The 21853-nt window shown below is 35.7% G+C and overlaps 1 protein-coding gene across 1 annotated transcript in view; it reads right to left on the bottom strand.

Moving 5' to 3' along the window:
* LOC138334709 (mucin-2-like) overlaps window positions 1–21853 on the bottom strand; it is a 29624-nt gene that overhangs the window by 5637 nt on the left and 2134 nt on the right. The window contains exons 4-13 of the mRNA XM_069283395.1: window positions 17348–21226; window positions 16741–16777; window positions 13829–13910; window positions 12482–12537; window positions 11437–11512; window positions 11005–11095; window positions 10318–10504; window positions 6937–7029; window positions 1676–1854; window positions 637–680 (exon numbers count right to left, since the gene is read on the bottom strand). Of these exons, the coding sequence (XP_069139496.1) occupies window positions 637–680; window positions 1676–1854; window positions 6937–7029; window positions 10318–10504; window positions 11005–11095; window positions 11437–11512; window positions 12482–12537; window positions 13829–13910; window positions 16741–16777; window positions 17348–21226 (4724 nt within the window). The remainder of the gene's footprint in view (window positions 1–636; window positions 681–1675; window positions 1855–6936; window positions 7030–10317; window positions 10505–11004; window positions 11096–11436; window positions 11513–12481; window positions 12538–13828; window positions 13911–16740; window positions 16778–17347; window positions 21227–21853) is intronic.

The following is a 21853-nucleotide window of genomic DNA, read 5'->3' as shown; positions in this document are numbered from 1 at the left end:
ATACAGGTTCTGTAACTTCAATATTAACATTCTGTAAATTCTAATTGCTTCAAGATTGAATTAAAATTTCAAATTTTCATTTGTAAATTCATTTAACAGGCTCAACAAAACATTCATGTCAAAAAACATTTATGAAGAACAAAGAGAAATTCAAATTAACTTTTTTATAAATACCAAAGATTATGTATAGAAATTTCAGGCATCCAAAATAAACAAAACAAATGTTAGCTTAACGTAAAATGTTGCCAAAGAAAACCAGTCTTAATGTGTCCATTGGCCTTCCAAAAGTCCCAACATATCAATTAGACGGTCCAGTTTTACTTCATTTGTCTAGTTTTGACACATGAAATTATGGAAGTTAGCACATTTCTAAAAATAACTATTTGAAAGCGAGGCTGCATGGAAATGTCAACACGGACATAGCCAGCCGGGAAGACCTGTTAAGATTCCTATAATATATATTAACTTCTTCACATGCAGAGCGATTTTGACAGGAAATTTTATTTTTCTACTTCATAAGAAATCAAACTGGATATATTAACCCCATTTTCACCGACTTTAACCTTCCTTTGCCCGATTCTTCACTTTAATCCAACTGGTGGAATTTGAAATGAAGTTTGAAATGTTTGAACTTACTTATTAAGCCTTCCACTATTATTTCTAGTTCCTTTGAAACAAATCTGCAAAGAAACAAAAATCCATATAAAACTGAAATGTTCACAATGTCAACAAACAAAAAATGCACTTATTATGCCATGCGAAATGCGTTTGCAGGGGATATCAATTGGGCTCTGTGCGTCCAAGATTCTTTTCCGTATAACTCATAAACCGCTCACATAGCTTCTTGAAACCATTTGCATACAAGTGCCCTAGTTGTGCCTTTTGCTATTGCAGACCTTACATTCTTGGAATTTTTTCTGTTACCTTGGAAACTTGTTAAAAAAACCAAAAAAAAACTGTTTCCTTTTGTTTCTGGGCTATAACATAAAACCGTTCAACGCAGCTCCCTGAAACTTTCTGTATATATCAGACAAGTGCCATAAATGTGCCTTTTGCTATTGCAGACCTTCCATTTTTCAAACTTTTTCCTTTACCTTGAAACTTGGTCAAAAAAAGCCAAATTACTGTTTCCTTTTCTTTCTGGACTATAAATCCAAAACTGTTCAAAGCAGCTCCATGAAACTTTCTGAATATATCAGACAAGTGCCTTAATTGTTCCTTTTGCTATTGCAGACCTTCAATTTTTGAACTTTTTTCTGTTACCATGGAAACTCAGTCAAAAATACCAAATTACAGTTTCTATTTGTTACCTGCTGATTTTTTTTCAATTTTAGAATACCCAAATATTTAAAGTTATACTTGAATAATTGTTACTTTAAAATTGATGTATTTGGGTTTTTTTTATAGAAACTGTAGGGTACGGGGGATAATGCCACACTTAGTGGCTCCTTGTTTTTCATTTGTTAAGTTTACTTGATACATTGAGGTTTAACTACTACATAATGTTGTTATCTGGTAGATGTTATGTAAAGGATTTTCAATGCCATTTCTAGGCATAAGATCAAGAATGAAGAAAAAATGTGTAACAGCTAGCTATGATCATGATACAAAACAACAATCAGTTCTAGTAAAAGGTGATAATGGATAGGATAATTAGTAGATAGAGAACACCTACCCCATTTGATCTATATCTGTCTGCTTTTTCTCCAGTGCTTTGTTCTGATCCTCTATCTTGGCCTTGAGCTGGTCCACCACCTTGGTCCATTCACGCTCCAGTAAAAGCTTCTGGCCTTGAAATTCCAGGAAAACTTCCTTCTTCATCTCATACATGTCTTTGTCTGTGTATTGTAACACCTGAGATAGAAGTAGGTCAAATGTGTACTGTAACGTCTGATAGATTTATAAGTAGGTCAAATGTGTACTAAAACGTCTGATAGATTACTAAGTAGGTCAAATGTGTACTATAACGTCTGATAGATTAATAAGTAGGTCAAATGTGTACTATAATGTCCGATAGATTTAAAAGTAGGTCAAATGTGTACTAAAACGTCTGATAGATTAATAAGTAGGTCAAATGTGTACTATAACGTTTGATAGATTAATAAGTAGGTCAAATGTGTACTAAAACGTCTGATAGATTAATAAGTAGGTCAAATGTGTACTAAAACGTCTGATAGATTAATAAGTAGGTCAAATGTGTACTATAACGTTTGATAGATTAATAAGTAGGTCAAATGTGTACTAAAACGTCTGATAGGTTTATTAGTAGGTCAAATGTGTACTTAAACATCTGATAAGTTAATAAGTAAGTCAAATGTATACTATAATGTCTGATAAATTAATAAGTAAGTCAAATGTGTACGTCTGATAGATTTATAAGTACGTTAAATGTGTACCACACAGTACTAAAACGTCTGATAGATTATAAGTAGGTCAAATGTGTACTATAACATCTTATAGATTTACAAGTACAGAGGACTCCACATAATCGAATAACGGTTATTCGAATATTTCGGTTATTTGCATAAAATTCTGCGGTCCCGATTTTTTCCTTCTTTATCTTTGTTTTTCAACTCCGTGTATTTGCATAGACTTTTACATGACCTCCGGTTATTTGAATAAAATATTTGGGAAATTCTAAAAATGAAATCGAATATTTTTCAATTTTGCAATATATTTTTAGCGAAATTCGCCGATATATGTTTCAAGATACTTCGCTTTTACTAGAAATCATCCTGGTAACAGATTAACGTTATGGTATGGCTTGTTATTTTATGCATGAATCTGCAAAGGTATTCGACGCTGTTACGATTTACATCAGCAGCGGTTGATCATAACTTTAGTATATTCACTGACTCAAACATCTAATTAAAGCATTTGCACTTTCAAATATGTTTATTTATTAACGTAACGTACCTTAGTTCGCGATCGGTTGGAGAAACCATGCTTCCTTACAACAATCGCCATTCATGAGTAGTCTCGTTCAACCAGAGTCTTGTTGACTACGACAGACATGTGCGTATCAAGCGTCTCGTTGAACGAGACATAAAAGCATGCAAAGTCGGCGTACAATGACTACCGCAAGTTTCGTACAATATGTAAGCTTAGGATACAAAAGATACTTGCTACGTTAATTGTTTCATTGCTACTTGAATATGCATTAATTTCTGAAATGTTATCAAGCTATTCGCCGTATAGATCAACAATACAGGGAGAATTCTCAAAAGACATTTAGGTCGAGTGAACGCATGGCTTCATCACCTGCCGCCATTTTCGAATTCATATGCACATGTGTAAAAGCAACACTACTAGTTGATCGGCACTTTGAAGTTTAATCACGATCGTAAGTTCATTTTGCCAGGCAAGTGTACGTAAATTTGTTTATTATTTAGGTTCAGAATTGTAGACACAAATCCAATCCTGTTTAGTAGAATCTAATTGCATTTGATATCAATCGTTTAGCTGTTTCTCAAATATTCACGTGTCGATCTAACGTAAACAAGAATCTAATAGGCCTATTGGAATATTTTTTGTTATTAAACAATTAAAATCGATTTACAACTTCGAAAATAATTACTTGTGGTTCGTTTTAAGTGTAAACAATTTACGTATTTATCAAGTAAACTAAACGATATTTATTTGCCTATTCACATACATATGTGTGGGGTCAAACGGAGGTGCAAAATGTCATCTTCGCCTATTCAAATACTCCGGTTATTTGCATATTTTCTTCTGGAAAATGACCTATGCAAATAAGCGGAATCCTCTGTAGGTCAAATGTAGGGATGGGTATCGCGAAAAATTTTATATCGCGATATATCACGATACATCAAAAGTGTATTATGATACATATCATGATATTTTGGTATTATTTTTGTATAATAAGAATTACATGGTTTTTTTTTCTGTCAATCACCTAAAAAGAGTATGAAATAAATGTTTTGTCAATATATCACTTTTATTCTTGTTTTTATCTATAAAATGCAAGATAATGTTTGTTTTACTTCCGCTCGATGTTTTGCAAACACTTAACGTTACTACTGGACGGGACTCAGTAGCTGGGTGATGGCGACAGTCGTCAGGTTCCTTGTTCCGCCACTACATTTAACGATTGCCGTACACAATCGACATCCAGCGATGCTTTCCTCGTTACTTCTTTCCCCTTTACGTACTGTAAGGCCAAAATGCTGCCATACAACCGCCTTTGCTTCGGATTTTTTACGAGGTTATCATTCGTGCCTATGAAGGCCGCCATTTTGAAACGTTACTAAGCACAAGATCAATCATAATCTACGTATTATAAAGGAATACAGTGAAGGTGGTCTTAGAATGATAGACATATACTCTTTTATCAGGGCTCTCAAGTTAACATGGGTCAGAAGATTATACACAAGGTCATGTAAATGGCAAGTGATTCTAGAAACCAATATTAACACAAACATTATGGCTAATTGTGGAGTAGGATATATTGAAGAATGTGAATCTAAATGTAACAATCAATTTTGGAAAGATGTTTTTAATTCTTGGAATTGTCTTATTAAGAAACAAGCACAGTTAAATGGTCGTGATATATCGGGTATTTTGAAAACACCTATTTGGTACAATAAAGATATAATAATAAATAGGAAAATGGTATTTTATATAAAAACTGGTACAAGAACAATGTTATTTTTCTTAATGACCTTTTGAAATGTCCACACTCGTTAAGTTTTTACAATTTTCATGAATTTACAGAAAAATTTAATGTAAATACTAACTTTGTAACTTACCAGGGAATTATAAATTCGTGTAGAGAGTACGTATCTCACAAACAGTTTGATAATTTCAATCTGTCTTATCCATTTATACCAAATAATTTAGAAATTTTTATTAAACATAAAAAGGGATCAAAAGAATTCTACCACATACTATGTCAAAATAACACTAGATCTTCTGGTAAAGGAAAATGGAACAATTTATTTGAAATTAATGAGGAAACTTGGAAGCAAATATACTTGACCCCTTTCCGAGCTACTTCAAGCTCAAAACTTCAATGGCTACAATACAGAATAAATCAACATATCCTCACAACAAACTCATACATATTTAGAATTGGCTTATCTGAAGATCCACATTGCTTTTTCTGTAAGACAGAAATAGAAACAATAACACACATATTTTGGGAATGCAGAGAAGTGCAATTATTTTTTGAAAATTTTGAATTTTTGCTAGATTTATTATTTTATTCCTTTTTCTTTCAATAAAAAGACTATCATATTTGGTATACCCAACGATAGAAACATATATTACAAAACTGACAACCTAATTTTACTCATTTTGAAACAATACATTTATAGATCTAGATGTCTACAACAAAACCTATCAATAGCATCATTAAAATCTATTATAAAGGAAAACTATGATATTCAGAAATACATTAGTATTGGCAAAGGAAATAAATGTGAAGAAGAATTCAATCAAGATTGGAAAAAATGGATTAAGCTTATAGAAATCACACCCCAATCTCTGACAGCACGACTTGAAATACAATGAAATAATACATCTGATAATTTTAAAATATTAACCAATAATTCTGCGGAACTGCAAACCTCCAGCGAATATATACCATACTACTCTCTCTCTCTCTCTCTCTCTCTCTTCCCCTATTGTACATTTATGTATATTTGTATAATTTGTAAGTGTGTGTGAATGTTTTGGCATGTGTGTATAGGATAAAAAAAGAATTGACCAAATTGAGTATGTATAAGTTTGTATATCCTGTAAGTGTGTGAGTGTGTGTGTAAGGGAAGGGTGCGATAGTGTGTGTGTTTGTGTGTGTAAGATAAAAAAAAAAAAGAGAATAAGGATATGATAATTCATATTGAAAAGTGTTTGTTTACCAAGTAAGGATGAGGAAATGTATTACTGTTGTATGAGAATATGTCTGGAAAAAATAAAAAAGTTACAAAAAAATCTTAAAAAAAAAAAAAAAAAAAAAAAAAAAAAAAAAATCTACGTATGATAACATCCCAAAAATCCATCTTAACCTGTACATTTGTCTGAAATGTTGTTAAAATATATATTTTAGTTTTAATTTTTATACAAATTCTCATTTTAAAAATATTTCCCGTCAAAAACGAAATTTTCACTGAAATATACGGAAAATCCCCGAATGATTCCGAGTGAACCGATACGACTAAATCGTACCGCGATACGTGATTCCGAGTGAACCGATACGACTAAATCGTACCGCGATACGTATCGTTTTCAAAATGAACCTGGATATATCGGTATATCGATAATACCGCACACCACTAGTCAAATGTGTACTATAACGTCCGATAGTCTTATAACTCTGTATTTGAGCTTTTTGTGACCAAAATCAAATTTACGTCCTTACGAAAATTGTTTTTAATGAATGTATACAAAGCTCAGGTACAATGAAACTGTATAACTGTATGTGTTGACGGGATGATTGGTACACCGCTGTATAAAGTTTATCTTAGGGAGCATGATAAAAAGTTCAAAGCAGAAGTTGAAAATTATTGTTCAAACAAAGATAGTTTTCACAATATGGTAGACTCTATCTACCAACGAATAACTGATTGAGTCTATGAGAATCTGTGTAAGGTTTTTGTACAGATTTCTCCACCATCAATTTTTGGTCAAGAAAAGAATGCACAAAGGGAGATTTATATTTCAATTTCAATAGGAATTTTAGGTAATGCTATATGTGTCATGTAAATAGATATGCACAGTGATTTTTTATTAAGAATCAATATTATTGATACATCAATGTATTGTGACAGTCTTACACCTTAACATGTGAAACACAAGTATTGATAGAAGAGTTAAGTCTCGTCAAGCAGCTGTGACATTATGAGGAGTCAGTGTCATTGAAACGTTTGTCCTAGACCTTTAATACCTTTGTGGATTTAGCTGTAAAAAGAGGGTTACCTCAATGATGTTATCATCAGAACTAGCTGCTAAGCTGTCTTCTGGTTCCTCCGGCAAATTTGAATTCTTCTTTTCTGGTGCAGGAGTAACAAACTGCAACAAACAAAAACAATTAATTTATCAATTAAAAAATATCAAATGAGCTAGTGCAAACATCTAGAATGTACAGCTTGCCTCTGACTCAGCCATGCATATATAAATGCAAGTCAGAATTTAGAAAAAACACTGAAAAATATCAGTTTGTCTGGCTTATACCTATACCTAGTAATGATAAAACTGGACTCCATTAATATTTAAATAAAGATTATCTAATTCAATAACTGCATAAACCAGAATTCCACGGAAACACAGCATCACAAAAAATAGTTATTTACAGTTGAAAATATTGATAATACAGTCAAAACTCGTTATCTCAAAATCGCTTGAGTCGAAATTCCGGTTGAGTCGAATTAGTTTTGATGTCCCGTTTTTTTTTCCTTCTTTGTGTATGTATTTTAAGATTGGATGACTCGAATTTCGATGACTCGAAATTCCGGTTGAATCAAAGTCAATTCCTGGTCCCTAGAACAGATATGCAGTTAAAAAAATAGTAGCTATCTCGAATTTAATTTCAGTCAAAATTTTAAATAAAAAAAAAATCAATTATGTAAATATAACATGGATACAAACAATTGAAATTCACCTGTGGTTTGTCGTAACACGTGATTGGTTTACCTTCACATGTCCCGATCGGTATGTACGCAGGCCTATGGGAACATACTACAACAATGACTGCTAATTATGAATTGTTTAATAACCCTCTCAAGTCTGGCTTCCTAATCGGTGTCACTTTATAATTGTGACTTACCTGTACATAGACACGACGCGTTTTTACATAATCACACTCAGCATGGCTTGATCAGCATGGCTGATCATGACCGGAAGCGTGTTTAGGAATCATTAGAAACGAAAGTGTTTTCTAAGGCTTGTATGGAATGTTGATAGTGCAAAATGATTTAACAAACCCACAATGTTAAATGTTTAACTAGTCGTTGCATATGTACTAGTATCTTAGACATATAACATATTTCTTTGTTGGTATAGAAATCAACTTTCGTTTCATTTACCGTAAATTATATTAACCAGTATGAGGAACTTGTGTAAGAGCCAGAAACGGAGAGTTTAGTCCGTTCATGGTAGGTGAAAACTATTGTTTATGTTGCTATGTTATTATTTTGAAATACCATTAAATTCTGAAATAAGAAAGATGCTTGTTTTTATTTGTTCAGATAACATTTTCCGTATAAGTTTGATGTATGAACCATTGAAGTCGGTATACCACCAGGAAATCAGGGTGAATGCCTATTATCTTGATGATCATATTATCGTATACAGTGGAACCTCCCAAAACCGAACCTTCTCAAAACCGATCACCTCTAGAAACCGAACATGGATGTCATGTACGGAATGAATTCCTCTTTATTAATAGTATATAAAACTTCCCAAAACCGATCCCTCCCAATTCCGAATACCGGACCGATTTTAAGATCGGAATAGTCAAATGTAACTAAAATACACTTCTGAAAACCGGCCTTACCTGAGCGACACCGATAGATTGCATTGAGGTCTGATCAACCGACCGTGAAATACACACGTACCTGTACCATAGTTGTCGCATGCCATGTCCTGGGGCATGTATACAGGTGTAAAAGCTATAGGTATATGTACACGGTAATTATACCCGAGATGGTGGTGTAATTATTTAATCATGCCTATTGTTTAGATATCTAACGAAGGTCTACCATGTGCACGCGGTTTGTTTACTGTAGGAAAACAAGCAGAGCTAGTAATAAAGAGAAAGTTTCGTATTCAAATTACACGTTTTTTTTTATTTACATTTGTAGTTGTCGGATAACGTAAATTATCTGTATGAAGAAGCCGAAGCCATGTATTGTTTTAGAAAATGACTATGTCATATAATGACCGGCATCGACTGATCATCGTGTAATTAGACCATATAATTTGATTCTTGACGTAACCGGAAGCGATCGGTCGTATGTAGGTTGCAGACGAGAACATCCCCAAGAACATTCACGCAACTAACTAAACTACATTTATAAGCGGTAACAAAGTCAAGTTTGCTGTAATCCATTCCTTTTAAACGTATGATTTTCTCTTTTGTGATAACATTCACATTAACAATCAATATCGGTCGGTTTTAACGAACACTAGGCATACATGCGGTGCACTAATGTAAAAAACGACTTCCGATCGATTAAATCCGGATCGTGATGATCGGTATTCGGTTCACTTCTCCAAACCGAACCCTCTCTAAACCGGCCGAAATTATATGCACCGACCATGATCGGTTTCGGGAGGTTCCACTGTATTGTCATTTTTTATTTATTTAAAAAAAATCCCAAAACATCTGAAAACATATAACTAAAAAGATTTTATACAAACCTTATAAGTTGGAAAATCACGATAACATGCTGGTCAAGGTAATAGACATGTACCCCGGCTTTAATAGTCATAAGATAAGGACTGTTAAAAACCACGTTCTGATCAAACCTAGTGATAATACGTTTGAGTCGAATTCCAGATGAGTCAAATTATTTTTGTTGGTCCGTTGAATTTCCAGATAACGAGTTTCGACTGTAATTAGGTGAATTTATCAAGTCCTGTTACTCTTGAACATATTAATGGATTTTGACCAGTATTGAACCCATCTAAGAACTCATTTATATAAAGCAATACACCAAATTTGGTTGAAATTGGCCAATAAATACTAAATTTATCAAGCGGGAACCATGTTGACGATTTAAAGTCACGTAACTCTTGCAAATATTGACTGACTTTGACCAGTATCGAACCCATTTAAGATTTCATTGGTATAAAACAATACACCAAATTGGTTGAAATCGGACAAAGTCAATAGATACTAAAATTATCGAGCGAAAACCATGGCTTTATCTGTTTTGACAATTTAAAATCCCGTAACTCTTGCAAATATTAATGGATTTTGACCATTATTGAACTCATCTGAGATCTCATTGATATAAAGTAATTTGTAAAATTTTGTTGAAATTGGAAATAAATATTTAAGTTATCGAGCGGAAACGATGGATTTATCTGTTTTGACGATGTTAAAGTCCTGTAACTCTTGCAAATATGGACTGATTTTGACCAGTATCAAGCTCATCTGAGATCTCATTGATATATAAAGCAATATACTAAATTTGGTTGAAATCAGACAATAAATAATTAAGTTATCGCACGGAAACCGTTTCATGGACGCCGACAGTGATACCTTAGTGTCGCCCTTACATTACAGGCAACATAAAAATTACTGTTGAATAGAAACAAATTTTAAAGATGAGATAATAAAACAAAGACTTTTACCTTTTTGGCACTAGGAGGGGGTGTATTGGCACAAAGCAGGTCGAGCTGGGGTTTTAAGGATTTAGGCGTAGTTGGAATACTGCCAGGGGTAAATCCTGTGTGATGAGGTCGGCCAGTAACATTAGCTAGACGGGACATCTGTTTGGGTGGCGTGCCCATCAGTAACATGCTCTCCTCTGAATTACACCTACAACACAGAAACAATGGCAGATTAACTCGAATCAAAACATACACATACAGTTTACTCCTAGAATATGGAGAAGGTAGAAAAAGGGGGATAACCCAATCCTACATCTTACACTTCTATAAGCTCCACTGCAGATTTGTCAGAAGACAGAACCTAGGCAATAATATACAATGGTAATTGGTAGATGTCATCCCATCTTTATGATAAAAGGTGTATTTAGGATTTATCACATAATCCACCTGACATTCAGTAATTCACCCAGGACAACATGATGGTCACTCCTGGATTTTCGCAATACATTTTGACGTGCTATTCTTACAAATGTAACTTGTTGTAGTAATGTAATATAAAGTATATATATTCAATTTGTGTTGATTTTATGGAACTTGTCTCGTAGCTAAGGCTCGCAATAATACAAAAATTTTAAACTCATTTGATAAAGTCTCGTAATTATGAAATCAACACTCATTTAAGATCCTATATATATATATAACACTCACACATCAGCGATACTTTTCCCACACAGACTTTTCCTTGGCATATTCATGATGCTGGCCCGTTTTAACAGATTCATACTGGCGCGGCGGGGATCTGTTGATAGAAAACACTAAAGGCTGTAAGTACATCCATTGTAAACCTAAGCTTATTCATCAGGTAATCTCTTTAAGTTAAATATCCTATAATTCAATACATAGAAAGTGAAAAAATTGATGATATTCCAGATAGAAAATGGATTCATAGACATAATAGGGGATTGTGGTTGATTATAAAGAGATTGTTTAATTCCGTTGAATTTTTCTCAGTGCTACATGAACATTTGCTTTACAGCATCAAGTAAAGACTGAGAAGAAAAAGTGCATCAGTTTTACAGATTGGTTTGTACTTCTACACACCAATAAACTGGTGATCTTAAGGTAAACAGATTTACATACCAGTAGGAGGAAGGTCCACCAGAGGATCAAACTTCACATACAGCGACATTCGGGCAAGGTCAGATACTTTATTCTCCTAGGGATAGTAAATCAACGTACCATACTCAATAAATATTATGAACAGAAAAAAGCTTTCTGGAGTTGAAGCAAGAGAGAAATCACCAATGCTTATTGCTTTTCTACCAAAAAATGTATTAAGATACTATAAATGTACTAGTTTTAGCCCAAATGCAAAAAAATTTAAATATGATTTATAAGCGTGGATTTAGATTAATGTACCCTTTTACAAATTTTAGCACTGTACATGAATTCGCGCTTCAAAGACGGCACAAAAAACACTGAAATAAAACTACCGCTAAAATAAATTTGATAACAGTATGCAGACATGTACTGTGAAATCATTAATTTTCGTGGGGGTTTAACATTCGTGGATTTCGTTGTTTGACCACAATCAACGAACTTACATCCCCACGAAAATAGATCTTTTTAATGAGTGTATACTAATGTCATGGGTAAGTTTATGCGTTAATACATCGTAGGATGGTTAGTACCTCACAACATAAAGTCTATTTCAGGGAATAGCATAACAAGATCAAAGTTGGAAAGTATTGTTCAAAGACAGTTTTCAAAATTTGATAGAATATTTCTACATGTACCAACAATTAATTGATAGAGTCTATCATGAAATTATCAATGTGACACGATAATTGTTTCATGGCTACACCTGTAAAAATACTAGTTGAGTACCTACTCTAGCTTGTGATTGTAACTGTACGTGGTACGTGTACGTGTAGAGTTTAGCTCCGCTCGAGCGATCACACAGTACAGGTGACAGTGTTGACTGTATTTTTAACAGTAACATTACTGTAAGGCCTTCTCCACGAATTTAAGTGTCAACGAAATTGTAAAATTTTATAATCCACAAAAATTTAGCCAGCAAAGTGATCAGGAATTATTACAATTAACCTGATACTGTATAAGATCTACATATAGATATCACAGTATTTGTGGCCCAATATTTCATTATACACATGTATATACTTACAGCACTGCTACTTCCAAACTTCTCCAGCACATCCAGAAAGGAGGAGTCATTGAACACTAGAAAGAGAAATATCAAATCAATATCCGTCATGTTTGCCCAGCAAAACACTTAATAAATTTCATCAGATTTTTTAAATTTCATACGTTTGTATATCCAAGGCTGATTCCACCATTTTTTAAAGGGCACCCATGGCAGCTGGATCCAGAATTTTTCTATCCTCACCAAATTTTCTCATATAAATGAAATCTAACACTTTTCTATTACATTTTAGATTTGATTCTATATTATTATATCCATTAAAATACTGATTTTTGTGTCTAGCTTTTAGACAATACATTTTCCTTATTATCATAAAAGGTTTGGGGCAAAAAATGACATGAACATTAAATTAAGTTTCTGTCTCAATATAACTTCAGTAAAAAGACCAGAAATGGAATGATTTCTCGACTGCCGTCCTAACAAATGTGACATATAAATATTATTTTTCTGGTGTAAGCAGCTTTTCTATACCAGAAAATATACTAGGTTTCGCTTTCACCTTTAAAAAACATGCAATTGAATGAAATACTGATTTGCCAACTGTGATAAGCATTTTAGACACGAGAGTATCATGACTGAAATCATTATATCTATATCGAAGAATAATCGTCGTCATATTATTCAATATTCATACTTCAGTTTCACTTTGAACACCGACGACCGGCGTACTGTTCATATTTATTAATTCATATTACTCAGTGTTAAGTTGTAGGGAAATGTTGCAAAATCTTGTAGTAATATCATTATTTACATGACTCAAAGTCATTAATGTTTTATTTACTTACCTGGTACTATTTAAAATAAATAGCCAATAATAAAGTGGTAAATGAAGTATGATTGAAGTGTAATAACTGTGAAATTACATAAATCATGTCAAAATATGTCACAATCCTACTTCACCCAAATGTAGTTTTGGTACAGAGATATAGACTTACTTGTATATGATACCATTAAAAAACCAATTTTCAACATCCATAGTATGTCATTTTGCATTTTATCTAGCTCTCTTTGAAATAAGGGATGTGGTTAGTTGATTCAGACAGAATGTAACACCATGTCACAATAACAGCAGAGCAACAAAGCTTTCACATTAATGGGATTGTGTTTTATTAGTTTAACATCCTATTAACAACCAGGGTCATGTAAGGACATACAAGGTATGTTGGTGGAGGAAAACCAAAGGACCCAGAAAAAAACACCAATCTCATGACCCAAAGGTGGAGGACTTGTGAAAATATGTTGAGACATCTTAACTACTCTGCCAAAACAGCCTCGGCTCTCACATTAATGGATCTGAAACTGACTTACGACATTCAGTGGCTGGTCTAAATTCTTCATCTGGAAAAACGGCTTCATTTGATACACTTGCTAGAAATGGATCTGTCTTTGCCTGAAATCAGATCAAATGAGTAAAATCAGTGATTTTCATACTCAATTTCTCTGGCCTGAACTTTTGAATTATTACTTGAAATATGTTTATTAGAGATTTACAGTGGACCCTCGATAATCCGGACACCTTGGTTCCCAGCCTAAACCGTCCGGATTACGAGTTTTCCGGACTGCCGAATTCCGTGTTCTTAGTCAATTAAATTGGCACGTACGAGTTACTCCCCTTGACCTTGTAATCGATGATAGGCTTTTATGTAATATACGTGTATCATAATTAATACTTCGTTTGTTATGATTTATAGGTATTTTTATATCATTACGTTTAAAATATTGAATAAACGTATTTCTTCATCAAAATACGAAACCTTAAGCCATTGTTAATTGTGTACTATGTATGCATATAGCTACGTATCCCACTCTTGATCTATCGTACGGCAAATTGCCTAACAAAGGATCAATATCATCTACGTTCTTGGCATAAAAAAAAAAACTATGATAACAAATAGTTGTGAACATTTTATGAACTCATATAATTGTTATTTTGTATAATGTGTGTTTTAATGACCATTTCTACAAGTCTTTGCTTTCTGACTTACAGACGTTTGTAACAACCACGCGCCCGTTCACGTCTAACTTCGTGCACAATGTCACACACGTGTAAATGGCATATGCCGTAGCCTTTATATCTTATACCATAGGCGATGGATGAATTCGAATAGATTCACACACATTTAAAATTCTTATTAATTTTGTGAGTATTATCCCACTTTATTGTATCCGATGCTCATAGCGATATATTCTGCATGCGAAACAAGTAAGGTACAGTGTACCTACAGCATACGTACCCGTACCCAAGCTCAAACTGCATGTTTAAAAGCGTGTGGCTAAACATATATTGCGTATCTCAATAACAACACTGAAGTTTGATCTCCTATAGAAAACCAATGAACCGTTACATGACTGCATGTACCCGTGTGAAAGGTGTTCAGGTAAACGCCCGTGGCTATGATCTGGCAGCCGTGGTTATGACAACACACTCAGTGTCAAGTGATTGTGTGTATTGTACACATGACTGTAGCTGGCCTTGGATTTTCTCGGCACGTGGCGACAACAAATTGTCCCGATTATTGCGGGAATTTATTAACGAAAATGACATTCCGTTCCCAAAATGGAGTTCCGGATTCGGAATACGAATTTCCGGACTAGTGAGTATAAATAACGTTACGGAAATCCGTTCCCTGACATTTCCGTTCGGATTGTGAGTTTTCCGGACTCACGGCATCCGGATTATCGCAGGTCCACTGTACTGTACTCTTTTATTTCTACTTTCAAGGCTACTTTAAAATTGAGGTTACAATTCTCTGATGATATGGAGAAAACATAAATAGATGGTGTACAAGTCACTAACAATAAACGCACAGTACCCGATCAAGCAATGATCAAAGTTACAGTACCCGATTGAGTGATGATCAAAGTCACAGTACCCAAGCAATGATCAAAGTCACAGTACCCAAGCAATGATCAAAGTCACACTATCCAAGCAACGATCAAAGTCACACTACCAAAGCAATGATCAAAGTAACAGTACCCAAGCAACGATTAAAATCACACTATCCAAGCAATGATCAAAGTCACACTATCCAAGCAACGATCAAAGTCACAGTACCCAAGCAACGATTAAAATCACAGTACCCAAGCAACGATCTAAGTCACACTATCCAAGCAACTATCAAAGTCACAGTACCCAAGCAACGATTAAAATCACAGTACCCAAGCAACGATCTAAGTCACACTATCCAAGAGACGATCAAAGTCACAGTACCCAAGCAACGATTAAAATCACAGTACCCAAGCAACGATCAAAGTCACAGTACCCAAGCAACGATCAAAGTCATACTACCCAAGTAACGATTAAAATCACAGTACACAAGCAACTATCAAAGTCACAGTACCCAAGCAACGATCAAAGTCACAGTACCCAAACAATGATCAAAATCACACTACCCAAGCAATGATCAAAGTCACAGTACCCAAGCAACGATCAAAGTCATACTACCCAAGTAACGATTAAAATCACAGTACACAAGCAACTATCAAAGTCACAGTACCCAAGCAACGATCAAAGTCACAGTACCCAAACAATGATCAAAATCACACTACCCAAGCAATGATCAAAGTCACAGTACCCAAGCAATGATCAAAGTCACAGTACCCAAGCAACGATCGAAGTCACAGTACCCAAGCAACGATCAAAGTCACAGTACCCAAGCAACGATCAAAGTCACACTACCCAAGCAACGATCAAAGTCATACTACCCAAGCAATGACCAAAGTCACAGTACCCAAGCAATGATCAAAGTCACACTACCCAAGCAATGATCAAAGTCACACTACCCAAGCAACGATTAAAATTACAGTACCCAAGCAATGATCAAAGTCACACTACCCAAGCAATGATCAAAGTCACACTACCCAAGCAATGATCAAAGTCACAGTACCCAAGCAACGATTAAAATTACACTACCCAAGCAATGATCAAAGTCACAGTACCCAAGCAATGATCAAAGTCACAGTACCCAAGCAAGGATCAAAGTCACAGTACCCAAGCAATGATCAAAGTCACAGTACCCAAGCAATGATCAAAGTATAATGAGTATGGAAAAATGTAGCTACTATATAAACACGGTACATACAAACACAGACAGACACAGACACAGACACACAGACCCAGACACAGACAGACACAGACACAGACACACAGACCCAGACCCAGACCCAGACCCAGACACATTCTAGCAAGAGGAATTTAATTATGAGTAGTTTTAACTTACGTCTAGGACCTTGTTATCGGATGCTGATTTTCCACTTCTGAAATAAGCCAAAAACCAATATCAGTATAAATATACATACTCCATATAAAGGCTTCACAACCAACACAACATGTACACTCAAATAGCCAAAATATGTATGTATACTGCAAGTCTTGTCTCATATCTAACTCTCATACATGGTTCACATTGACATACTTATGGTTAGACACATTGCTTAAACAAGCTAAGCAATACAGATGGAAAAGACCAAGGAAAATAACATAGATTGGTCACTGTTAAATCATGAATGTGATCCGTGTGTGTTTAGTGTGTAAAATTCAGGCATATTCTAATCCAAATTACTGGTTACATTAATTTAATGAATGTCAAATGTATTTCATACATTATCAGTACAAGTTTTCACAACTCCCAATGGGTCAACATTCAAGATTAATTAGGAGACCTGCTACATGATTGGTTAGATATTGTAATGAGTAGATCAATCATAGAGTGGTAGAAATATGCAACACTCTAATTTGATTGGGCAATTTCAACGAGTTAACAGAAACAGAAAACGTACATCAAATCAGGTTATACTGCTTTAACTAAATTTGATGAAAGTACTTACATATGCCGTGTCGGTGCTGTGTTTTCTGTAAGGCCAGGACCAGACGGAGAATTTGGAACCTTTGATTTTGTAGCAAAAGGATTTGGATCTTCTGCTGGTTTTGCTGTTGGGGAATTTGCAACTTTGGATTTTGTTGAAAAGGGGTCAATCATTGGATCCTCTGATGATTTTGCTGCCGGAGAATTTGCAACTTTGGACTTTGCTGAAAAGGGGTCAATCGTTGGATCCTCTGGTTGTTTCAATGCTGGTGAATTTGTAACTTTGGACTTTGTTGAAAAGGGATCGACCATTGCATCATCTGAAGATTTTGCTGCCGGGGAATTTGCAACTTTGGACTTTGTTGAAAAGGGGTCAATCATTGGATCCTCTAGCTGTTTCACTGTTGGAGAATTTGCAACTTTGGACTTTGTTGAAAAGGGGTCAATCGTTGGATCCTCTGGTTGTTTCACTGTTGGAGAATTTGCAACTTTGGACTTTGTTGAAAAGGGGTCAATCATTGGATCCTCTAGCTGTTTCACTGTTGGAGAATTTGCAACTTTGGACTTTGTTGAAAAGGGGTCAATCATTGGATCCTCTAGCTGTTTCACTGTTGGAGAATTTGCAACTTTGGACTTTGTTGAAAAGGGGTCAATCGTTGGATCCTCTGGTTGTTTCAATGCTGGCGAATTTGCAACTTTGGACTTTGTTGAAAAGGGATCGACCATTGCATCATCTGAAGATTTTGCTGCCGGGGAATTTGCAACTTTGGACTTTGTTGAAAAGGGGTCAATCATTGGATCCTCTAGCTGTTTCACTGTTGGAGAATTTGCAACTTTGGACTTTGTTGAAAAGGGGTCAATCATTGGATCCTCTGGTTGTTTCACTGTTGGAGAATTTGCAACTTTGGACTTTGTTGAAAAGGGGTCAATCATTGGATCCTCTAGCTGTTTCACTGTTGGAGAATTTGCAACTTTGGACTTTGCTGAAAAGGGGTCAATCGTTGGATCCTCTGGTTGTTTCAATGCTGGCGAATTTGCAACTTTGGACTTTGTTGAAAAGGGATCGTCCATTGCATCATCTGATGATTTTGCTGTCGGAGAATTTGCAACTTTGGACATTGTTGAAAAGGGTTCAATCATTGGATTCTCTGTCTGTTTTACTGCTGGAGAATTTGCAACTTTGGACTTTGTTGAAAAGGGGTCAATCATTGGATCCTCTGGTTGTTTCAATGCTGGCGAATTTGCAACTTTGGACTTTGTTGAAAAGGGATCGTCCATTGCATCATCTGATGATTTTGCTGTCGGAGAATTTGCAACTTTGGACTTTGTTGAAAAGGGGTCAATCATTGGATCCTCTAGCTGTTTCACTGTTGGAGAATTTGCAACTTTGGACTTTGTTGAAAAGGGGTCAATCATTGGATCCTCTAGCTGTTTCACTGTTGGAGAATTTGCAACTTTGGACTTTGCTGAAAAGGGGTCAATCGTTGGATCCTCTGGTTGTTTCAATGCTGGCGAATTTGCAACTTTGGACTTTGTAGAGAAGGGGTCGATCATTGGAGCTTCTGGCTCTTTTTGTGTTGGGGAATTCACAACTTTGGACTTAGTTGAAAAGCAATCGACCATTGCATTATCTGATGATTTTGCTGTCGGAGAATTTGCAACTTTGGACTTTGTTGAAAAGGGGTCGATCATTGGAGCTTCTGGCTCTTTTTGTGTTGGGGAATTCGCAACTTTGGACTTTGTTGAAAAGGGATCAATCATTTCATCCTCTGACTGTTTTGCTGCTGGGGAATTTGCAACTTTTAACTTTGTTGAAAAGGGGTCGACCATTGGAGCCTCTGGCTGTTTCACTGCTGGGGAATTTGCAACTTTGGATTTTGATGAAAAGGGATCAATCATTTCATCCTCTGACTGTTTTGCTGCCGGGGAATTTGCGACTTTGGATTTTGTTGAAAAAGGGTCCAATGTTGCTGCCGGGGAATTTGCAACTTTAGACTTTGTTGAAAAAGGGTCCATTGTTGCTGCCGGGGAATTGGCAACTTTTGATTTTGTTGAAAATGGATCTAAATCAGCCAATGTATCATCTTTTGCTGTTACTGAAGTTAGCACAGGGTTAGATACGGTGAGTTGAGTAATAGTTGGGTGATTTCCAGAGTCATCATTAACTGTCCTTAGGCCTGTGTCTGCAATAGGTGCTGCCCGGATTAAGGTAACTGATTCATCACAAACATTTTTTACAACATTTTCAGAACCTGTCACAATCATGGAGCTAGGAGCCAACAGATCTATGTCAAGATCAAACTTTATATCTGGTACTTTCCCTTCGTCTGACTGCAAACCATCATTTTGAGAAACTTCTGAGCTAGACTGTTTAGCATTTGAGACATTCTCCATAATGTGAGATCCAGGCACTGGTGAATTGACAACAGTGGATTTTGTTGCAAAAGGATCACAACTGTTAAATGCATCCAGAGTCGGCTGAACTATTGATAAAGCTGACACTTCAGAACCTAAAGGTTTCTCGACGGTCATCCCTGTTGCTGGCACGACTGGGCTTTTTGCTAATATGTTTCCTGTTGGCAATACAGGAGAGTTACACAAATTTGCTTTAGTAGCAAAAGGGTTAGAGTTTTTTAAGACATTAGTTGGTGAGTTATTAACCTTGGATTTGGTTGAAAATGGATCAGCATCATCAGCTTTTACTGGACGTTTGGGTGTTGTATTGTCTCCATTCAAAGACTGAGAATTGTTTACTGTTGTCTTGTTTGTGTCAAATTCTGGCTGTTTGGTTTGGTGGGCATCAGAAAGAGGCGAGTTCTTTATCTGTGTTTTGGTTGCAAATGGGTCAGCATTCTCATCCAAGTCGAGACTGTAACCACCTTTTTCTAGTTGATCACCAGTGTTGCCGGGCAGAACCTCAGACAACAGATCAGTGTCAACATCCGCCTCAATATCCAGAATGCCTTCTGGTGTTTCTGCATCAAGTTCACCTCTACATATCCCAACAGGTTCAACGCTAGGTTTTTTTCCATCTCCTGCTTCCACAGGATCAGCACTTGGCTTTCCTCCATCTTCTTTGCTGCTGATTTCAACATTTAAAACAGGAGAATTAGTTATAGCAGCTTTTGTCTGGAATGGATTAAAACTGTCAAGATTATCAAAGTCAATTGAGTAACCCCCTTTGCTTGCTGGTAAGGGAGGGGAAGTTACAGTTGGTGGAGCACTGTTCTGAACTATTTCCTGGCCTAATGTTTTATTTCCAACCAAAGTTTGGTTACAAATCACGGTTGTTTGTAACATGGTTTCATCGCAATCCATTGGTTCATCAGTCATCATAGTGTCAGCTTCACAACATTCCATGCTCACATCAAGTATTCCAGGGTCTGTTGGTATTGCTGACACAGGCAATGGACTAGCTACCTGCTGTTGAGCCGACACAGGCAATGGACTAGCTACCTGCTGTTGAGCTGACACAGGCAAAGGACTAGCTGCCTGCTGTTGAGCTGACACAGGCAATGGACTAGCTACCTGCTGTTGAGCCGACACAGGCAATGGACTAGCTACCTGCTGTTGAGCTGACACAGGCAATGGACTAGCTGCCTGCTGTTGAGCTGACACAGGCAATGGACTAGCTACCTGGTGTGGAACTGAAACAGGCAATGGACTAGCTACCTGGTGTGGAACTGACACAGGCAATGGACTAGCTACCTGCTGTGGCGCTAATGTGGACAAAGTGTTGGAGGAATTTTGTTGGGTTTGGACAGTAACATGTTCTTGGGAAGGTATCAGAGGGATGGAAGCAGAATGGGTGGCAGGTCCTCCATTTTTTATCTCCTCACTGGCATCAAAGAATGTCTCGTCATCATCTATTTCATTTCCAGGTTTGTCTGTTTTTGATTCACTGCAATTTAAACAGAATTATTGCAATGATTTTTTTTTAGAGAATAAAGGATAGATGAATGTAATACTAAATGTTGAAAAGATACTGTTAATTCTGATGACAAACTTATTAAAAAGTATATTCACAGTATTACTGAATACGTCAATTTTGAGATACTAAAAGGATGTGGGTAAAGTATAATTTATTGTCTAACGTTCCGGTGACTGTCATACAACATCATATTTTGACATGATTTTTCTGGCATCACATGCATGACTATCGCCAGACGGTGGGACTAATCCACAGTAAATTGTACTTTACCATTCCCTTTTGTTATCCTGAAACTCCTGTATTGTAATATATACTATTCAAATTTTTAGAGAATTAAACCTTTCCCAATTTCAAAACTTCTAATTGAGCAATAGTACATGTTGGGGTTTTTGTTTAATTGTACATAATAATAAAATAATGTTCTTATGTCCCAAATTGTGCTGTTTGTGACATTATAATTTGGCAGACACAAAGGTGGCTTGGGATCAACCAAACTCAAACAATATCATTCTAGAATCTGGAAACTTGAAGCACATTAAATCATTTCAAATAAAAGGAGAAAAATATATGTTATCATGTATTGGACTCTTCACTTGT

The sequence above is a fragment of the Argopecten irradians genome, chromosome 11 (assembly GCF_041381155.1).
Source record: "Argopecten irradians isolate NY chromosome 11, Ai_NY, whole genome shotgun sequence".
Lineage (NCBI taxonomy): Eukaryota > Metazoa > Mollusca > Bivalvia > Pectinida > Pectinidae > Argopecten > Argopecten irradians.
Note: the sequence above shows the minus strand (reverse complement) of the source record. Positions and strands in the feature narration are given on the sequence as shown.